Source organism: Giraffa tippelskirchi, chromosome 2, assembly GCF_054371585.1.
Source record: "Giraffa tippelskirchi isolate mGirTip1 chromosome 2, T2T-mGirTip1v1.2.pri, whole genome shotgun sequence".
NCBI lineage: Eukaryota > Metazoa > Chordata > Mammalia > Artiodactyla > Giraffidae > Giraffa > Giraffa tippelskirchi.
In genome coordinates this window covers 202,194,917-202,211,037 of record NC_137276.1, presented here as the reverse complement: position 1 = coordinate 202,211,037, position 16,121 = coordinate 202,194,917, and the positions used below count along the sequence as shown (strand labels likewise).

Here is a 16,121-nt window from a genome sequence, read left to right as displayed (position 1 = left end):
GCTATTTAGCATTCATGACAGCTAAAATTCAAACTTCATTTTGCTCTTGCATTTTGCAACATGGACACTCTGCCATATGTTCATTTTTTTTTCCATATTACATGTGAAGAAACTAAATTTAGGATCTAAGTTATTATGATCTTTTAAACATTAGAAATCACTACATTAGAATAGACACTATAACTTAATGCCAACTGCACAATAAATTAGTGAATGTAAATCATGTAACATATGTCTAATGTGGATTTTTGCCTTCTTTCGATGTACTGGGCTCCTGTTACCCTAAACACAAAACAGAATGGGCTGATTTTGGATTTTAAGATTAAAAAAATCTGGACTCAAAACAGCAGTGAGCCTCTACTGGTAAGTGGACATCAATGCAAAGAGAATCTACTCTTCAGTGAAATAATAAAGTCACTTTAGAACGAAAGGCACCTGATAGCAGCAGTTCTCGCCAATGAAAACACTCATGTTTTCCTTTAATATCTCTACATGCATAATTCAAGTTGAGCACATGCTTTTAAATACAAGCAGCATGATATGCTTATGGATCTAAAACAATAGCACATTGCACACGGTTTGTGTTATTATCTCAAAGATTAACTGGGGTCAGCCTGTTGGGAGCCGAACTGAATCCTCTGAGAAGTTATCACTGAGTCATTTCTCAAGAGATGGTGCCGCAGTCATTCTCAAGAGATGGTGCAGCAGGCTTTAGTTTAGAGCCTAAATTCAGGAGTGACTCTGGAGTTAGTACAGATCTTAGCTGCAAAGAACAAAGGAATCTACTATCAATACAAAAGAGCAGGCCAGGTACAATTGGTACTTTTTGGATTCTGTTTTGCCTTCTAGAATATAGACATCTGACTTTCTTCAACGTCTACAACTTGGCTACACACTGAGAGAAAAGTGCACCATTCAGCTAAAATGTAAAATTCCTGCACCGTGAGAATCAATTTTTGGTGTGGCTGCTGATACACAAACTCTAATCTACATTCTAATTCTGATTAGACACCAGTGTAAAAGCTATTTTCATTTTTAACAAAATAGGGATGTTCACTGTAATTGTGATACTTAACACATTTGGGCTCACAAAAACCTCTCTTCCCATTCTTGAGCATGCAATTTGACCTGAGGCTCTCTTCAAACTGAATATTCCTTCAGTGATTAAACCCATAGTCTCTGTGGAGTATGGAAATATCTAATTAATAACAAATTTCTTTATTTTCTCTGATTATTTTTAGCTTTTTATTTGAAGATACATTCCTCTACCCTAGACACACAATTCCTGGTAACTACCCCTTCTTCTCTGTCCATCCATCCTAGCTAAGCCTTTTAGCTTAAAGTGAGCTGACCTGAGACTTACTGGTGTAGAAAAGAGAAAAGCAAATGCAAAAGACATTCATTCGTTCATTCAACTACTATACTGTTTCCTATAGGCCACTATTACAGTCTGAGAATATAACAGCAAGCAAAGAATATGGACAACGTACCCACCCATAGGAACAAATAATGTAGTGGGAGACACAAAAGAGCAAAAACACAACTGGATTACGGTAGATGATCATCCTTACAATGCAGGTTTCCAAGGTGGTAGGTAGGAAGTGGGAAGAAGGTTTGAGGATGAGAAGTCAGGGAAGGCGTGTAATTCATCTCTAGCCTGTGTCATCAAGCGTATATAGGCACTAACAAGACAGAAGCAAAGTATGCAGCAAGCAGAAGAAATAAACTACGAGAGCCACAGCCGGACCCACGGCTAGACCAAAACACGTAGTGTCCAGGACAGAACGAAGTTCTGGAAAACTTCAAATTGATATTCTTTAAACATTTGGTAACGATCTAGTCAAGTTATTCTAGCGATATTTTGGTGCCCCTTATAGAACAGCCTGCAGACATTCCAGCTACCTCTTTACACTGAGCCCCATTCTGATTAGATGGTACAGAGTGAGAAGGAGGGTCCACAGATGAGGCTAAAAAAAGTCAGCAGGGACCAGATAATAGTCTTCTATGTCATGAGAAAGAGACTGCACTATACTTTTAAGAGCCATGGAACTGTTGAGAAGATTTCAAAAGAGAGAACAACTGTGAGCTGTTTTTATAAACCAGGTTAAAGATACTAGCAACTTGAGTATGAGGATAGCAGTAGGAATACAGTGCCACATATACTTGAAAGTAGCTAGGAGCTACTGTTGATTAGATTTGGAGACAAAAAGGAAAAGGGGAGAGGACTAATTAATACCATACATGGAGATAAGGTATAAAAGGATGATCAGGCTTGGGATGAAAAACCCTAAGTTCAGTTTTATACACATTAAGTATTACACTTACAGTACATCAAAATGCAGATACTGATAGTAAGACCAGAAGACTAAGACCAGGGGAGATTTAGGGTGAAAACAGATGTGGGCAGCCTCTGACACAGATGGAATTCTTGGTATGGATGAGAATGCCTAGGGAAAGTATGCATATAAAATAGAAATACATAAAGGAACCAAAGGAAGAGCCCTGAGAATCTCTTATATTAATAATCTGAAAGAGGCTAAGGAGAAACCACCAGAGATAAGGGAAGAAAAGCAAAAGCTACAGCATCATGGCTTCAAGGATCTAATAAGTGGTCCAAAATGCCCAATACTAGAGATAAAGAAATATGTGCTAAATTATCAAGAAGTCACTTTTTATGAACTTGTTGAAACAGTTTCAGTAAAGAAAGATTAATTCCAGCTACAGCGAGTCATGAGAACAACTCATCACTGGGCCAGATCTCAGGTTCTTCATGTGTAAAACAGGAAAAACAAAAAAATACCCATTCTTCCTACCTTGTAGTTCTGTTGCAAGGATTTAATACTATGCTGCTGCTACTGCTGCTGCTAAGTCGCGTCAGTCGTGCCTGACTCTGTGCGACCCCATAGACGGCAGCCCACCAGGCTCCTCCGTCCCTGGGATTCTCCAGGCAAGAACACTGGAGTGGGTTGCCATTTCCTACTCCAGTGCATGAAAGTGAAAAGTGAAAGTGAAGTCGCTCAGTCATGTCTGACTCTTCATGACCCCATGGGCTGCAGCCTACCAGGCTCCTCCATCCATGGGGTTTCTCAGGCAAGAGTACTGGAGTGGGTTGCCATTGCCTTCTCCGTTCAATACTATAATATATATAAAAGTTACTATATAAACTTTAAACAGAGGGTATAGACAAGTGTTACTGCAACTGGGTTGTTCATCCTGCTCTTCACAAATGTGTTTTCTGTTCCACCCACACAGTTGAGAAGTCACATTTGACTTACACTGGCCAATATATGAATCAGCAGAAGTAGCTGATTGCTAGGCAAAAGCTGTAAGAAAACAGTGCATAGTTCAACATGTTCTCTGTTCCTTGCCACTGACACTGTAGAAACATATTTCAAAATGAAGGCTTCATCAGCCTAGATCCTTGAATGACTGCCATGAGGAGAGCCTGACTCATGCTGGCATGTAACATGGGGACAATTAAACGTTTTAAAGCACTACGATGTTTGAATTATGCTACAGCAACTAACTGCCATATAAATAACAGGCAAAAAAACAAAAAAGCAGAAAAGCCAAAAGGAAAATCCTATCTTAGGAGGTAATCAATGAGACATCATATGGCCTATCACACACACTAATGCCTAATTTTTATTTTATGGCACAGAGTAATTCACTAATCATCACACTTGATTCAAAATTCTTATAGTTACAGAAAAGGTAAGCAAGAACAAATGTATACTGCAAAATTTCTAATGAAGACAAGGAGGTTGGGGAAGAATAAGACAGTCCATCAGTGAGAAACTGCCTCTACCATCATTGTTATACTGGTGTTATTTGTACTCTAAATTTTCTTCACTGCTTAGTAAGCAAACTTTGCACCTATGTTTGGTTGTATTATTTGTGTTAGGCCAAAGACACACTGCTTGAGTGGATGATTAGAAATGAACAGAAAATAGGAATAGTAACCAGGACCAAACTCTATGAAGGAGAAATTCTTTTATTCTTCAACGTTAAAAGTTAAAGTTACTGCTGCCAAACACTAAATTACTATTTGATATGCCTAAATGGAACATGTGTGCTGGAAAATGGCAATTACTCAGAACCAAGGCCAGAAGTAGAATTCAGGTCAGAGTGAGGCACAAGGACCCATTGGGCCAGCTTTTTCATCAAGAACACTGGACTGCCCCTACTTCTTTATTCTGGCCTTTGCCCCTCTCATTAGTTCCGACAAACCATGAAAGCAGATCAAAACTGCTTCAATCCCAATGGAGTTGAAGTGAAAGAACATTAAAGAAACACTTAACAAGGGATGTTTATCTACCTGTGAATTTTTTTTTAAACAGAGAGGAAAAGAAACATAGACAAAACATTTCCATACCTCTTCTTTTAGAAATGTCTTATGTGTCATTTTACAAAGCATCCAAGAAAATTAGTGTCATTATTAATAAGCACATAAAAAAATCTGATCATCTTTTTCTCTAAAAATTTTTGACTATTTCTAAATCATATCTAATCTTAAACAATGATGATTACATACTCAATTTCTCTAAGCACTACTGCAAAAACTGAAGGCAATTCACAAGGCTGTTCCCCAAACAGCTTATATAAAGGCCCAACATCTGATTAACTGAGCAACAACTCAAGGTGACTCCTTTGAGGAGATCTCATGGCATTAGAAGGCAATGGCATCCCACTCCAGTACTCTTGCCTGGAAAATCCCATGGGTGGAGGAGCCTGGTAGGCTACAGTCCATGGGGTCGCTAAGAGTCGGATACGACTGAGCGACTTCACTTTAACTTTTCCCTTTCATGCACTGGAGAAGGAAATGGCAACCCACTCCAGTATTCTTGCCTGGAGAATCCCAGGGATGGTGGAGCCTGGTGGGCTGCCGTCTATGGGGTCGCACAGAGTCAGACACGACTGAAGCGACTTAGCAGCAGCAGCAGCAGCATGGCATTAGGGCCTTCCCAGATGGCGCTAGTGTTCAAGAGCCCTCCTGCCAATGAAAGAGACACAGGACACATGGGTTCCATCACTGCGTCAGGAATATCCCCTGGAAGAGGGCATGGCAACCCACTCCAGTATTGTTACCTGGAGAGTCCCATGGACAGAGAAGCGTGGCAGGCTACAGTCCATAGAGTCACACAGAGTCAGACACTATTGAGGTGATTTAGCAGGCACCCATGCATTAGGCTATACAAGCTCTGGAATGAAGTGTTGTATTCAACTCTGTGTCCCTTACTTTTTTTCCTAAGAAAGTGAAATTGCTCTGTCCTGTCCGACTCTTTGTGACCTCATGGACTGTAGACTGCCAGGCTCCTCCATCAGTGGGCTTTTCCAGGCAAGAATACTGGAGTTGGTTGCCATTTCCTGCTCCAGGGGGATCTTCCCAACCCAGGGATGGATCCTGGGTCTCCCAGATTGCAGGCAGACTCCTAACTGTCTCAGCCTAAGGGACCCTTAATAAAGAGTTGCTGAATTGTGTACAGGCAATAAGTGACAATGCCAGGTCATCAACCTAAGACTTTCTTTTCCAAACACCAATCAATTGTGTTTCATTACCCCCAAAGCTGCTTCTTGCTAGCAACTACTATTAAGTATTCTACTTGAAAATATGACTAGGTATACTCGGTTGCCATGGTAGTTTTGAAGTGCCTCTGCTAAAGGGCTGAAACCATTAAATCACAATGTGCTTATCTCACAAATATAACTACTATAACACTATTTTAGTCTTAAAAATTACACCTTTTAAGTAGAGCTGACTACTGGAATTATCATCTTACCAACTTTAGAATAAGAGGAGACAAGCTAAAAGTATACTAAATCGGCATCTAGAAGTTTGGCTTTCCTTGACGTTCTCCATCTTCAGGATGACAATGCCAAACACGGGTTAAGAGGGTTAAAAACAAAAAAAAAGGACCAAGATGACCAAGATACATTTAATCTTCTCTGAGAGGAGAAATATTAACAACGGGGCGGGGTGGGGGGAGTGAGGAAGCTGCCTGAAAGAATCCTATTGGATGTAAAGTCACAATATTGGCTGTTAAATAAACGAGAAAGTTTTTAAAGCGCAGTTACACAGTCCGGGTGTTGTGCACACGCTAATTCACAGATCACCCTGGTGCATGGAAGAGTCATTAAACCTGCAGTGCCACGGCGTCCCTCCGCATCAGCACCTGAGGAAACGCGGGCTGGCAACCAAAGCACACACACAGCAGCGCAAAATCGCCGATTCGAAGGGAGGAGACAGGGATGAGTAAAGTTTATTCAGCGCTTCTGCTTCTAGGCCGGTGGTAAGAGTTGTTAACCCACAACTCCGGAAGCTGCTGAACCCAAATACTGGACTCAACCCTTCGTCCACGCTCAGAAGCTGCAACCCACCAAGGTGTGGGGCGGGGCCGGCGGGGGTGGAGCCGACGAGGGGCGGGGCCCGCACGCCCAGGAGCAGCGGGGCGACTGGAGCCCAGAAGACGGGCTTCCTGGTTCAGAGGCGTGGAGGGGTGGGGGGATGGGGGAGAGCTCCAAGGTGGGGGGTGGTACCTGCGCTGGAAGTCCGGAGCGTAGGGCTTCAGGTACGGATCTATCTCTAAAAGGCGGGCTAGTTCGGGCACGTCTGCCAGAGCGGCGGCTAGCGCCTCCTCAGAGCATTCGGCCCCAGCCGACCCAGCCGGGAGACCTGCCGGAGCCGCCATCTTCCGCCGCAGCCCAAGTAGCCGAGGCCCGAGAGGGTCGAGTGGAGCGGGAGCGGCCGCGGGAGCTATAGCCGGGAGGAAAGCGGCGAGAGCGGATCCAGAGGACGCCCGAGCGAGCCGAGGAGAGCTGTGGAGGCCCAGGGCCCTTTATAGCCGCATGGGACGGCCTCCTGTCCCCCTTCTCCCCCCGCCGGCGGGGAGGAGCGGGGCCGGAGTGATCCCCAGACGCACGTCCCGCGAGGGGAGGAGGGGCCCAGACAGGCGCCTCCGCCTACTCACGCGGCTCCCACCTGGAGGCCGTGGAGACCTGCCCTTTCCTCCCTCAGCGGCTCCGCCGGGGGTCCCGGCAGACCTTGACTCACCCTAACCTCATTCTTAGCTTCGCAGCAACACAGCTCCCCCGCCCCTCTGCTCAACTCTCACTGGCAGCATACCCTCCAGACGGATGTATGGGTTTTTGGAAGGAACTTTTCCTCTTGAGAGTTTTTTATTGTTAGCTGAGTGTTTCAGACAGTTCAAGAATTCACTGTGAGGGGAACCGTTAAGTATCTGTTCTCTCCCAGAACAGTCAAGGGATAAAACAATACCTTTGAAAAAAATCTTCGTATCGCCTCTTAAGCAGTACTCTCCTTGGTTTTCTGTCAACACCCTGAAGTCAAACCAGGGATACTCTAGTGTTCTGGTGTTATTCTCAGGGTTACCAGCGATTGAGGATTGAAATTATGAAAGAACTTTTACCATGCCGCATACCTCTAGAAAGAAAGGAAGGCCCTTTGTCGTTTTAATTACTGTAAACAAGCTTCAACAGTTCAACTATTCTTAAGGAGACAAACGGTACAGGGAAGAGCATTAAATTGGGATTCAACTGGGCCGTTTATTAAGGAAGTGATAAAGCAAGCAATCGCTTCCTCTTAAGAATGGGGGATACTAGGTGGTCTCCCCAACTTGGAAAGTCCTTATGTTCTTCTTTCATTCCCCTTAACTGGCTTTTAACTCCAAGATCTTTTTTTAAGACTACAGGTTGTTACCTAAGACAGGTGGACCCACCAACCCAGGAGTTTCCAAGTTAGTCTCTATCTAGAAACTTGGAGAGGCTCGGCGGGTATCTGTCCCAGTTAAGACCCAGAAGTGTGGAGAATCCAAGAGGCTATGGAGAAGGGCGTGTTGATCAGCCATGGACCTTCGATTTTAAAGCGTTCAAAACATTTTTTGTGAAAGAATTAATGATGACTTGATGAAAGGTTGTCTAGTAACAGCCTCAAAGTTAAATAGTGGAGGACTTGGAAAACCCTCAGAAAGACAACATTCAAACATTTATAAATTATAAAATAACACTTGAAACGGAGAAATGCAATACCCAGTGTATCCACAGACCTGTATTTCCAGTCCTAAACTTTTCTCAGAAATCCAGGTTCGTATTGCTACCTGCCTATTGAAATCGCTATTTATCTGCTTTAGAGTCCTAAACCAAGTATCTCCATAAGATACTAAGTCAGTCTTCTCATCCTTTTTTGCTATCACTCATTCAGGCAGCCTGTTTCTCTTTTTTTTTCTCACCTCCAATCCATTCTCTAGTGTTTCCCAAGCTTTAATGTGCCTATTGTTAGGTAGTTAGAATAGGAAAAAGGAGTTCAGAGTGGCGGTGGCTAAAAGACAAGGAAGGGAAAAGCCCGTGAAAATAGAACAAAGGAAGGTCTAAGGACCCCAGTGAGGACCTCAGGTAGAAAAAACAGCACTCCTGGCTAGCCCAATTTACGTTGGGCAGGGGCGACATACAAAAAGAGGAGCCAAAATTGGGCCGGGAGGCCTCTCTTCTCTTCTTGTCGTTTGGGGAGGCATGCCCTCACGCTTCGGGGGTGTATTTTCCTTTGCTTTCTAAATAAAACTGAGCTGTAACACATAACTCTAGCACTGGTCTGTCGCTTCAAATTTTGTTGTGATGAGACAGAACCCAGGAAATTACAAACTCCCCCTACACTTGAATCACCTAGGGATCCTGTTAAAAGTTCAGACTCTTGTTTCTGACTGGTGCCTCAAATTTTGAAATTTTAGGAAGTTCCAGAGCTGATGCTGCCTCTGCAGGTTGGAAGCACAGTTTGAATAGTAAGGTTCCATGGAAGGAATAAATCTTACAACCTAAATGACATGCTTGGTTTGTGAAAGTGAAAGTCAGTTAGTTGTGTCCAACTCTTTGTGACTCCATGGACTTAACAGTCCAGGGAATTCTCCAGGCCAGGATACTGGAGTGGGTAGCCTTTCCCTTCTCGAGGGGAATCTTCCCAACCCAGGGATCAAACCCCGGTCTCCCACATTGCAGGCGGCTGAGCCACAAGGTAAGCCCATACTTGGTTTACCTGAAGTTAAATATAAACTCTTTGCTCTTCCTAATAAGACTTCATAATCTGATCCCTGACTACCTTTCTACCATTTACCATTCTCCAGCTTTACTAGTCTGAGATCACACTGACTTTCTTGAAACCCACCTAGCACTTTGTCTCTGAGATTTTGCCCTTATCCTCTGCTGGGAATTTGCTTCCCATAGCTGCTTCCTTCCCAGGATACACTGAGGTCTCACCGTAAATGTCAACTCATCTCTGAGAAGCCTCTAATTCCACTATCTAAATATTTCAATATTTCTCTCCTATTAACAGTTAAACAAAATTTAGGTGTTTCTTTTTTATTTATTGATCTCCCCTTTTACGATGTAACCTCCAAGAGAGTAGGCATGTTTTCTACCTCGTTTACTATTGAACAGATATTTATTGAAATCCCATATGCCAGCCAGTTTCCTAGATACTAGTGATTAGTGATGGATAATACAACTCCCCACTGCCCATAAAGCTCATAGAATAGGTAACTCTGTAGAGATAGCAAGCACAGTTGTTGGTTTTTTTTTTTTTTTTTTTGGCTGCAAAAAGCTTTATTGTTTCCATTTGGTCCAAGGCTTGAGAGAGGGCCTCAGGGTGTTAAAACGCTGCCTAGTGGCTACAGAGAGGGGCTTCAGGCAGCCCTGATGTCAGGTGGGTTCTTCAAAGGCCACTGGTCTCCAGAAGCTCCTAGTCGTGCTTGGGCGTGAGCCTTTCGAAGAGATATTCGCCCAGCCCAGCCTAGGCACCAGCCAGCCTGCGGAGGTTGGTCAGGTGGTCACCCATCTTCTTGACGAGTTTCACTTCCTCATCTAGGAAGTGGTTCTCTAGGAAGTCACAGATGTGGGGGTCTCCACGGGCAGAAGCCAGGCCATGCAGATCCAACAGGGCTTGATTCAGGTTTTTCTCTACGAGAAGAGCGGCTTCCATCACGTCCTGGGTTTTACCCCACTCATCTTGATATGGCTTCTGCCAGGAAGAGGGCGCGGCCGCCATGCCGGTTTTGCAGTTTCAAGAGACGCTCCACGCCCTCACACTTCTCCTTGGCCAATACGCGAAAAAAAGTGACCCACACCCTCCAGGGCCACATCGTCGAGGTCGAAATAGAAGCCCAGAGAGAGGTAAGTGTAGGAGGCCCTCAGTTGCATGTTAACCAGGCGGTGACGGCGGCCTCCACCTCGGTAGAATAATTCTGATGAATCTGGGAGCCCATGATTGGTCGGTAATGAGGAGTTAAAAAATGGTGGCTGGTCCCGGTGATTGCGGACAGCTGAGTGGCTGACTCCGAGGTTGCGACTGGAAAAAAGGTTGGAGGGTGGTCGGAGGCTGGAGCAAGGGGCGTCCCTGGGTCTGTTCTGTCCAAGCACTGTTGGAGCAAGAGACAGATCCGCGGGGCCGCCGAGCGCACTTCCGCAAGCACAGTATTGGTTTCAGAGGGCTGAAGGAAATAGAAAGTGACTACTAATGGGTAGGGTCTCCCCAGGTGGCTCAGCGGTAAAGAATCCACCTGCAATGCAGGAGACACAGGTTCAATCCCTGGGTTTGGAAGAGCCCCTGGAGGAGGAAATAGGAACCCGCCCCAGTATTCTTGCCAGGAAAATCCCATGGACAGAGGAGCCTGGCGTACCACAGTCTGTCCATGGTGTTGCAAAGAACTGGATGTGAGTGAGCATGTGCCTGCATACGCATGCACATGCACGCGCGCGCGCGCACACACACACACACACACACACACACACACACACACACACACACACACACACACACACACACACACACACACACACACACACACACACACACACACCAATGCATAGAGGGTTTCTTTTAGGTGGAATAGAAATTTTCTAGAATTGATCACGCTCATGGTTGCACAGCTCTGTGGCTAGACTCAAAACTATTGGAATTGTACACTTTAAGTAGGTTCGTGGTATGTGGATTATAGCTCAGTAAAGTTGTTTTCAAAATACCATAATAAAATTTTTAAAGTAGAAATAATATGAAATATATTCTTTAACATATATCCCCTATTGAAAATCACTAGGAGAAAAAGAAAACCAGATCTATAATCAAACTCCAGAGAGAGAAGTAAAAATAAGTAACTTCAAAGTAAAAACCAGCAATGATGATAAAGGAGAATGTGATTTCTGAGAAGACAAATTTCAGAAAGAAGAGAATAATAGTAACCCTTTTCTCTTTAATAATGTCATTGATGACCCAAGTTCCTTGGTTCTTTCATTTCCTCATTATGTAGACTGTCACCTCAGTTTTCTCTCTTCATGATTGTAAAATGACCACCTCAACTTCCCTAGTTATTTAACTTATGTGCAGAGTACATCATGAGAAACACTAGGCTGGATGAAGCATAAGCTAGAATCAAGATTGCTGGGGAAAATATCAATACCCTCAGATATGCATTGGAGAATGAAATGTCAACCCACTCCAGTATTCTTGCCTGGAGAATCCCAGGGACAGAGGAGTCTCGTGGGCTGCCATCTATAGGGTTGCACAGAGTCGGACACTACTGAAGCAACTTAGCAGCGGCAGCAACAGCAAATATGCAGACGACACCACCCTTATGGCAGAAAGAAAAGAAGAACTAAAGAGCCTCTTGAAGAAAGTGAAAGAGGAGAGTGAAAAAGTTGGCTTAAAACTCAACATTGAGAAAACTGAGTTCATGGAATCTGGTCCCATCAGTTCAGTTCAGTTGCTCAGTTGTGTCCGACTCTTTACGACCCCATGAACCGCAGTACGCCAGGCCTCCCTGTCCATCACCAACACCCTGAGTACACCCAAACCCATGTCCAACGAGTCGGTGATGCCATCCAGCCATCTCATCCTCTGTCGTACCCTTCTCCTAATGCCCTCAATCTTTCCCAGCATCAAGATCTTTTCCAATGAGTCAGCCCTTTGCATAACGTGGCCAAAGTATTGGAGTTTCAGCTTCCACATCAGTCCTTCCAATGAACACCCAGGACTGATCTTCTTTAGGGTGGACTGGTTGGATCTCCTTGCAGTCCAAGGGACTCTCAAAAGTCTTCTCCAACACCACAGTTCAAAAGCATCAATTCTTCGGCGCTCAGCTTTCTTTATAATCCAACTCTCACATCCATACATGACCACCAGAAAAACCATAGCCTTGACTAGACAGACCTTTGTTGACAAAGTAATGTCTCTGCTTTTTAATATGCTATCTAGGTTGGTCGTAACTTTCCTTCCAAGGAGTAAGTGTCTTTTAATTTCATGGCTGCAATCACCATCTGCGGTGATTTTGGAGCCCAGAAAAATAAAGTCAGCCAGTATTTCCACTGTTTCCCCATCAATCTGCCATGAAGTGATGGGACCGGATGCCGTGATCTTAGTTTTCTGAATGTTGAGCGTTAAGCCAACTTTTTCACTCTCCTCTTTCACTTTCATCAAGAGGCTCTTAAGTTCTTCTTCACTTTCTACCATAAGGGTGGTGTCATCTGCATATCTGAGGTTATTGATATTTCTCCTGGCAAACTTGATTCCAGCTTGAGCTTCCTCCAGCCCAGTATTTCTCATGATGTACTCTGCATATAAGTTAAATAAGCAGGGTGACAATATAGAGCCTTGACGGACTCCTTTTCCTATTTGGAACCAGTCTGTTGTTCCATGTCCAGTTCTAACTGTTGCTTCCTGACCTCCATACAGGTTTGTCAAGAGGCAGGTCAGGTGGTCTGGTATTCCCATCTCTTTCAGAATTTTCCACAGTTGATTGTGATCCACACAGTCAAAGGCTTTGGCATAGTCAATAAAGCAGAAATAGATGTTTCTTCTGGAACTCTCTTGCTTTTTCGATGATCCATCAGATGTTGGCAATTTGATCTCTGGTTGCTCTGCCTTTTCTAAAACCAGCTTGAACATCTGGAATTTCATGGTTCACGTGTTGCTGAAGCCTGATTTGGAGAATTTTGAGCATTACTTTACTAGCATGTGAGATGAGTGCAATTGTGTGGTAGTTTGAGCATTCTTTGGCATTGCCTTTCTTTGAGATTGGAATGAAAACTGACCTTTTCCAGTCCTGTGGCCACTGCTGAGTTTTCCAAATTTGTTGGCATATTGAGTGCAGCACTTTCACAGCATCATCTTTGAGGATTTGAAATAGCTCAACGGGAATTCCATCACTTCCACTAGCTTTGTTCGTACTGATGCTTCCTAAGGCCCACTTGACTTCGCATTCCAGGATGTCTGGCTCTAGGTGAGTGATCACACCATTGTGATTGTATGGGTCGTAAAGATCTTCTTTGTACAATTATTCTGTGTATTCTTGCCACCTCTTCTTATTATCTTCTGCTTCTGTTAGGTCCATACCATTTCTGTCCTTTATTGAGCCCATCTTTGCATGAAATGTTCCCTTGGTATCTCTAATTTTCTTGAAAAGATCTCTAGTCTTTCCCATTCTGCTGTTTTCCTTTATTTCTTTGCATTGATCGCTGAGGAAGACTTTCTTATCTTTCCTTGCTATTCTTTGGAACTCTGCATTCAAACAGGTATATCTTTCCTTTTCTCCTTTGCTTTTTGCTTCCCGTCTTTTCACAGCTATTTGTAAGGCCTCCTGAGACAGCCATTTTCCTTTTTTGCATTTCTTTTTCTTGGGGATGGTCTTGATCCCTGTCTCCTTGCACAATGTCATGAACCTCCATTCCATCACCTGGTCCCATCATTTCATGGCAAATAGATGGGGAAACAGTGATAGACTATTTTTTGAGGCTCCAAAATCACTGCAGATGGTGACTGCAGCCATTAAATTAAAAGACGCTTGCTCCTTGGAAGTAAAGTTATGACCAGCCTAGACAGCATATTAAAAAGCAGAGACATTATTTTACCAACAAAGGTCCATCTAGTCAAAGCTATGCTTTTTCCAGTAGTCAGTAATGGATGTGAGAGTCGGACTATACAGAAAGCTGGGTGGTGAAGAATTGATGCTTTTGAACTGTGGTATTGGAAAAGACTCTTGAGAGTCCCTTGGACTGCAAGGAGATCCAACCAGTCCATCCTTAAGGAAATCAATCCTTAATATTCATTGGAAGGTCTGATGTTGAAGCTGTAACTCCAATACTTTGGCCAACTGTTGTGAATAACTGACTCATTAGAAAAGACCCTGATACTGGGAAAGATTGAAAGCAGGAGCAGAACGGTACAACAGAGGATGAGATGGTTGGATGGCACCACTGATTCAATGGGTGTGAGTTTGAGTAAACTCTGGGAGTTGGCAATGGACAGGGAGGCCTGGCGTGCTGCAGTCCATGGGGTTGCAAAGAGTCAGACACGACTGAGTGATTGAACTGAACTGAACTGAACAACTCTAAACAACACTTCCTCATAAGGCCATATCTAAAGAAAGAAAATTTTTTCTACTGTGCATTTTTGCCCAGAAAAAACTTTCCTTCATATCTCTTTGGCTAGAGCTAAATCACATACCCACCCCTACACAACTGACATAGAGGAATATGACCACCATGATTAGTTTAATCGTGATTCACTGCTTGAATTAAGTCTACCTTCCCTTATTGCATTGCAGTCCATCATCTGGATAAAATGATGATTCATATCTCATGGAAAAAGAGGGATGGATAATCATTTATGCTATGTCTTCCTTTGCTATCCCTCTTAGATTCCTCTACCCATGAAGTTTGCCAGTTTTTTTAACTATCTTGTCTCCTTGTGACTGATTTTACTATGCTCACAGGGCAAAACCTCAACCTAAAATCAATGCATGTGCCTTTTCCATTCCTTCATCCAGACTGCTTCTGGGGAATACCAAAAAGAACAACAACAAAAACCCAATAACTATAGAAACAAAAACCTTCCTCATGCAGGGTAATCACAATTTTACAAGACAAGCGCCGTATAAGGTATGCCCAAGCAAACAACAAATGAGGGCATTTGACCCACAGGAAAAGGACTATTTCCTGTGCACAAAGGTGCTTCTCTCTCCTCAAGCTATGAATCCTTGGAAGTCTGCCCACCAACAGAAAACACTTCTTTCTAAACCACAAAAATGTGTGACAGCTCTGCTCTCAATTCTCTCCCTCTCCCTCGATCATAACATTCCTGTCTTCATTGCCAAGTTCTTGAGAGATTATCTCATTTATTGTTTAACACACTGTTGGCTCACTTATGTTTCTACTACATTGAAACTCCTTTTTCCAAAACACCCAAAATCACCTAATTGTTAAACCCAATGGGCATTTTTTAGTTCTTGTCCTATTTAATCTCTGAAGATTTGGAACTACTGGTCTTTTTTTTCCACATCAATTGAGAAAGAAAAGGATAGAAAGTTGTGACAAAATTTGAGATAATAAAGATGTTTAACCACTGTGAGATAAGAGCAAGAGAATAAGTCAAGGACAAGATAATTCCTGAACAATGATGAGAGCACAGTAGCGACTGGACGTCCAACACCTGAAACAGTGCCATGTGGCCCAACCATTAGTTTTTTTCATTTTGTTGTTTGTTGATAAGATAGGTTTGTGAGCTCAAAAACTAAGTATTTGAATGAAAACTAAAGTTGGAGGGTAAGTGTAGCAGAAGGTTAGTAGGGCTGAGAAACTTGTGCTGGTGACCATTTCATACAAATGCTTAGCCATGGAATTCAGTTAGTAAGGGTGGCTAAAACAATAAAGGAATTAAAAGATCTTTGTTAGCACTAGATATTGATTTAGCAAGGATAAGAGAAGAGGTTGACCAAAAGTTATTTGTGGTTATATAAGAGCAGTGATTGGATCCAGACTGCCTGAGTTCTCATCAGAAATCCTCCATATAAACCTTTGCGAATTTCCTTTCCATGCCTTCATTTTCTTTTTTCTTTTGATTTTATTGGGATATGGTTGATTTACAATGTTGTGTTAGTTTCAGGTGTACGGCAAAGTGATTCAGTTATACATATATTCATTATTTTTTAGATTCTTTTCTCATACAGGTAATCACAGAATATTGAAAAGAGTTCCATCTGCTATATAATAGGTCATTATTGGTGATCAATCTTATGTATAGTATGTGTGTATGTTCATCTCAAGCTCCTGATTTATCCCTCTCTACC

The 16,121-nt window shown here is 43.1% G+C and overlaps 1 protein-coding gene and 1 pseudogene across 1 annotated transcript in view; both read right to left on the bottom strand.

Moving 5' to 3' along the window:
* GBE1 (1,4-alpha-glucan branching enzyme 1) overlaps positions 1 to 6,704 on the bottom strand; it is a 297,215-nt gene extending 290,511 nt beyond the window's left edge. Inside the window, exon 1 of the mRNA XM_081552326.1 lies at positions 6,538 to 6,704. Within this exon, the coding sequence (XP_081408452.1) occupies positions 6,538 to 6,689 (152 nt within the window). The 5' untranslated portion in view covers positions 6,690 to 6,704. The remainder of the gene's footprint in view (positions 1 to 6,537) is intronic.
* A 3,041-nt stretch (positions 6,705 to 9,745) lies between these two features.
* On the bottom strand, positions 9,746 to 10,268 carry LOC145531006 (ferritin light chain pseudogene; annotated as a pseudogene).
* Positions 10,269 to 16,121: the final 5,853 nt, after the last annotated feature.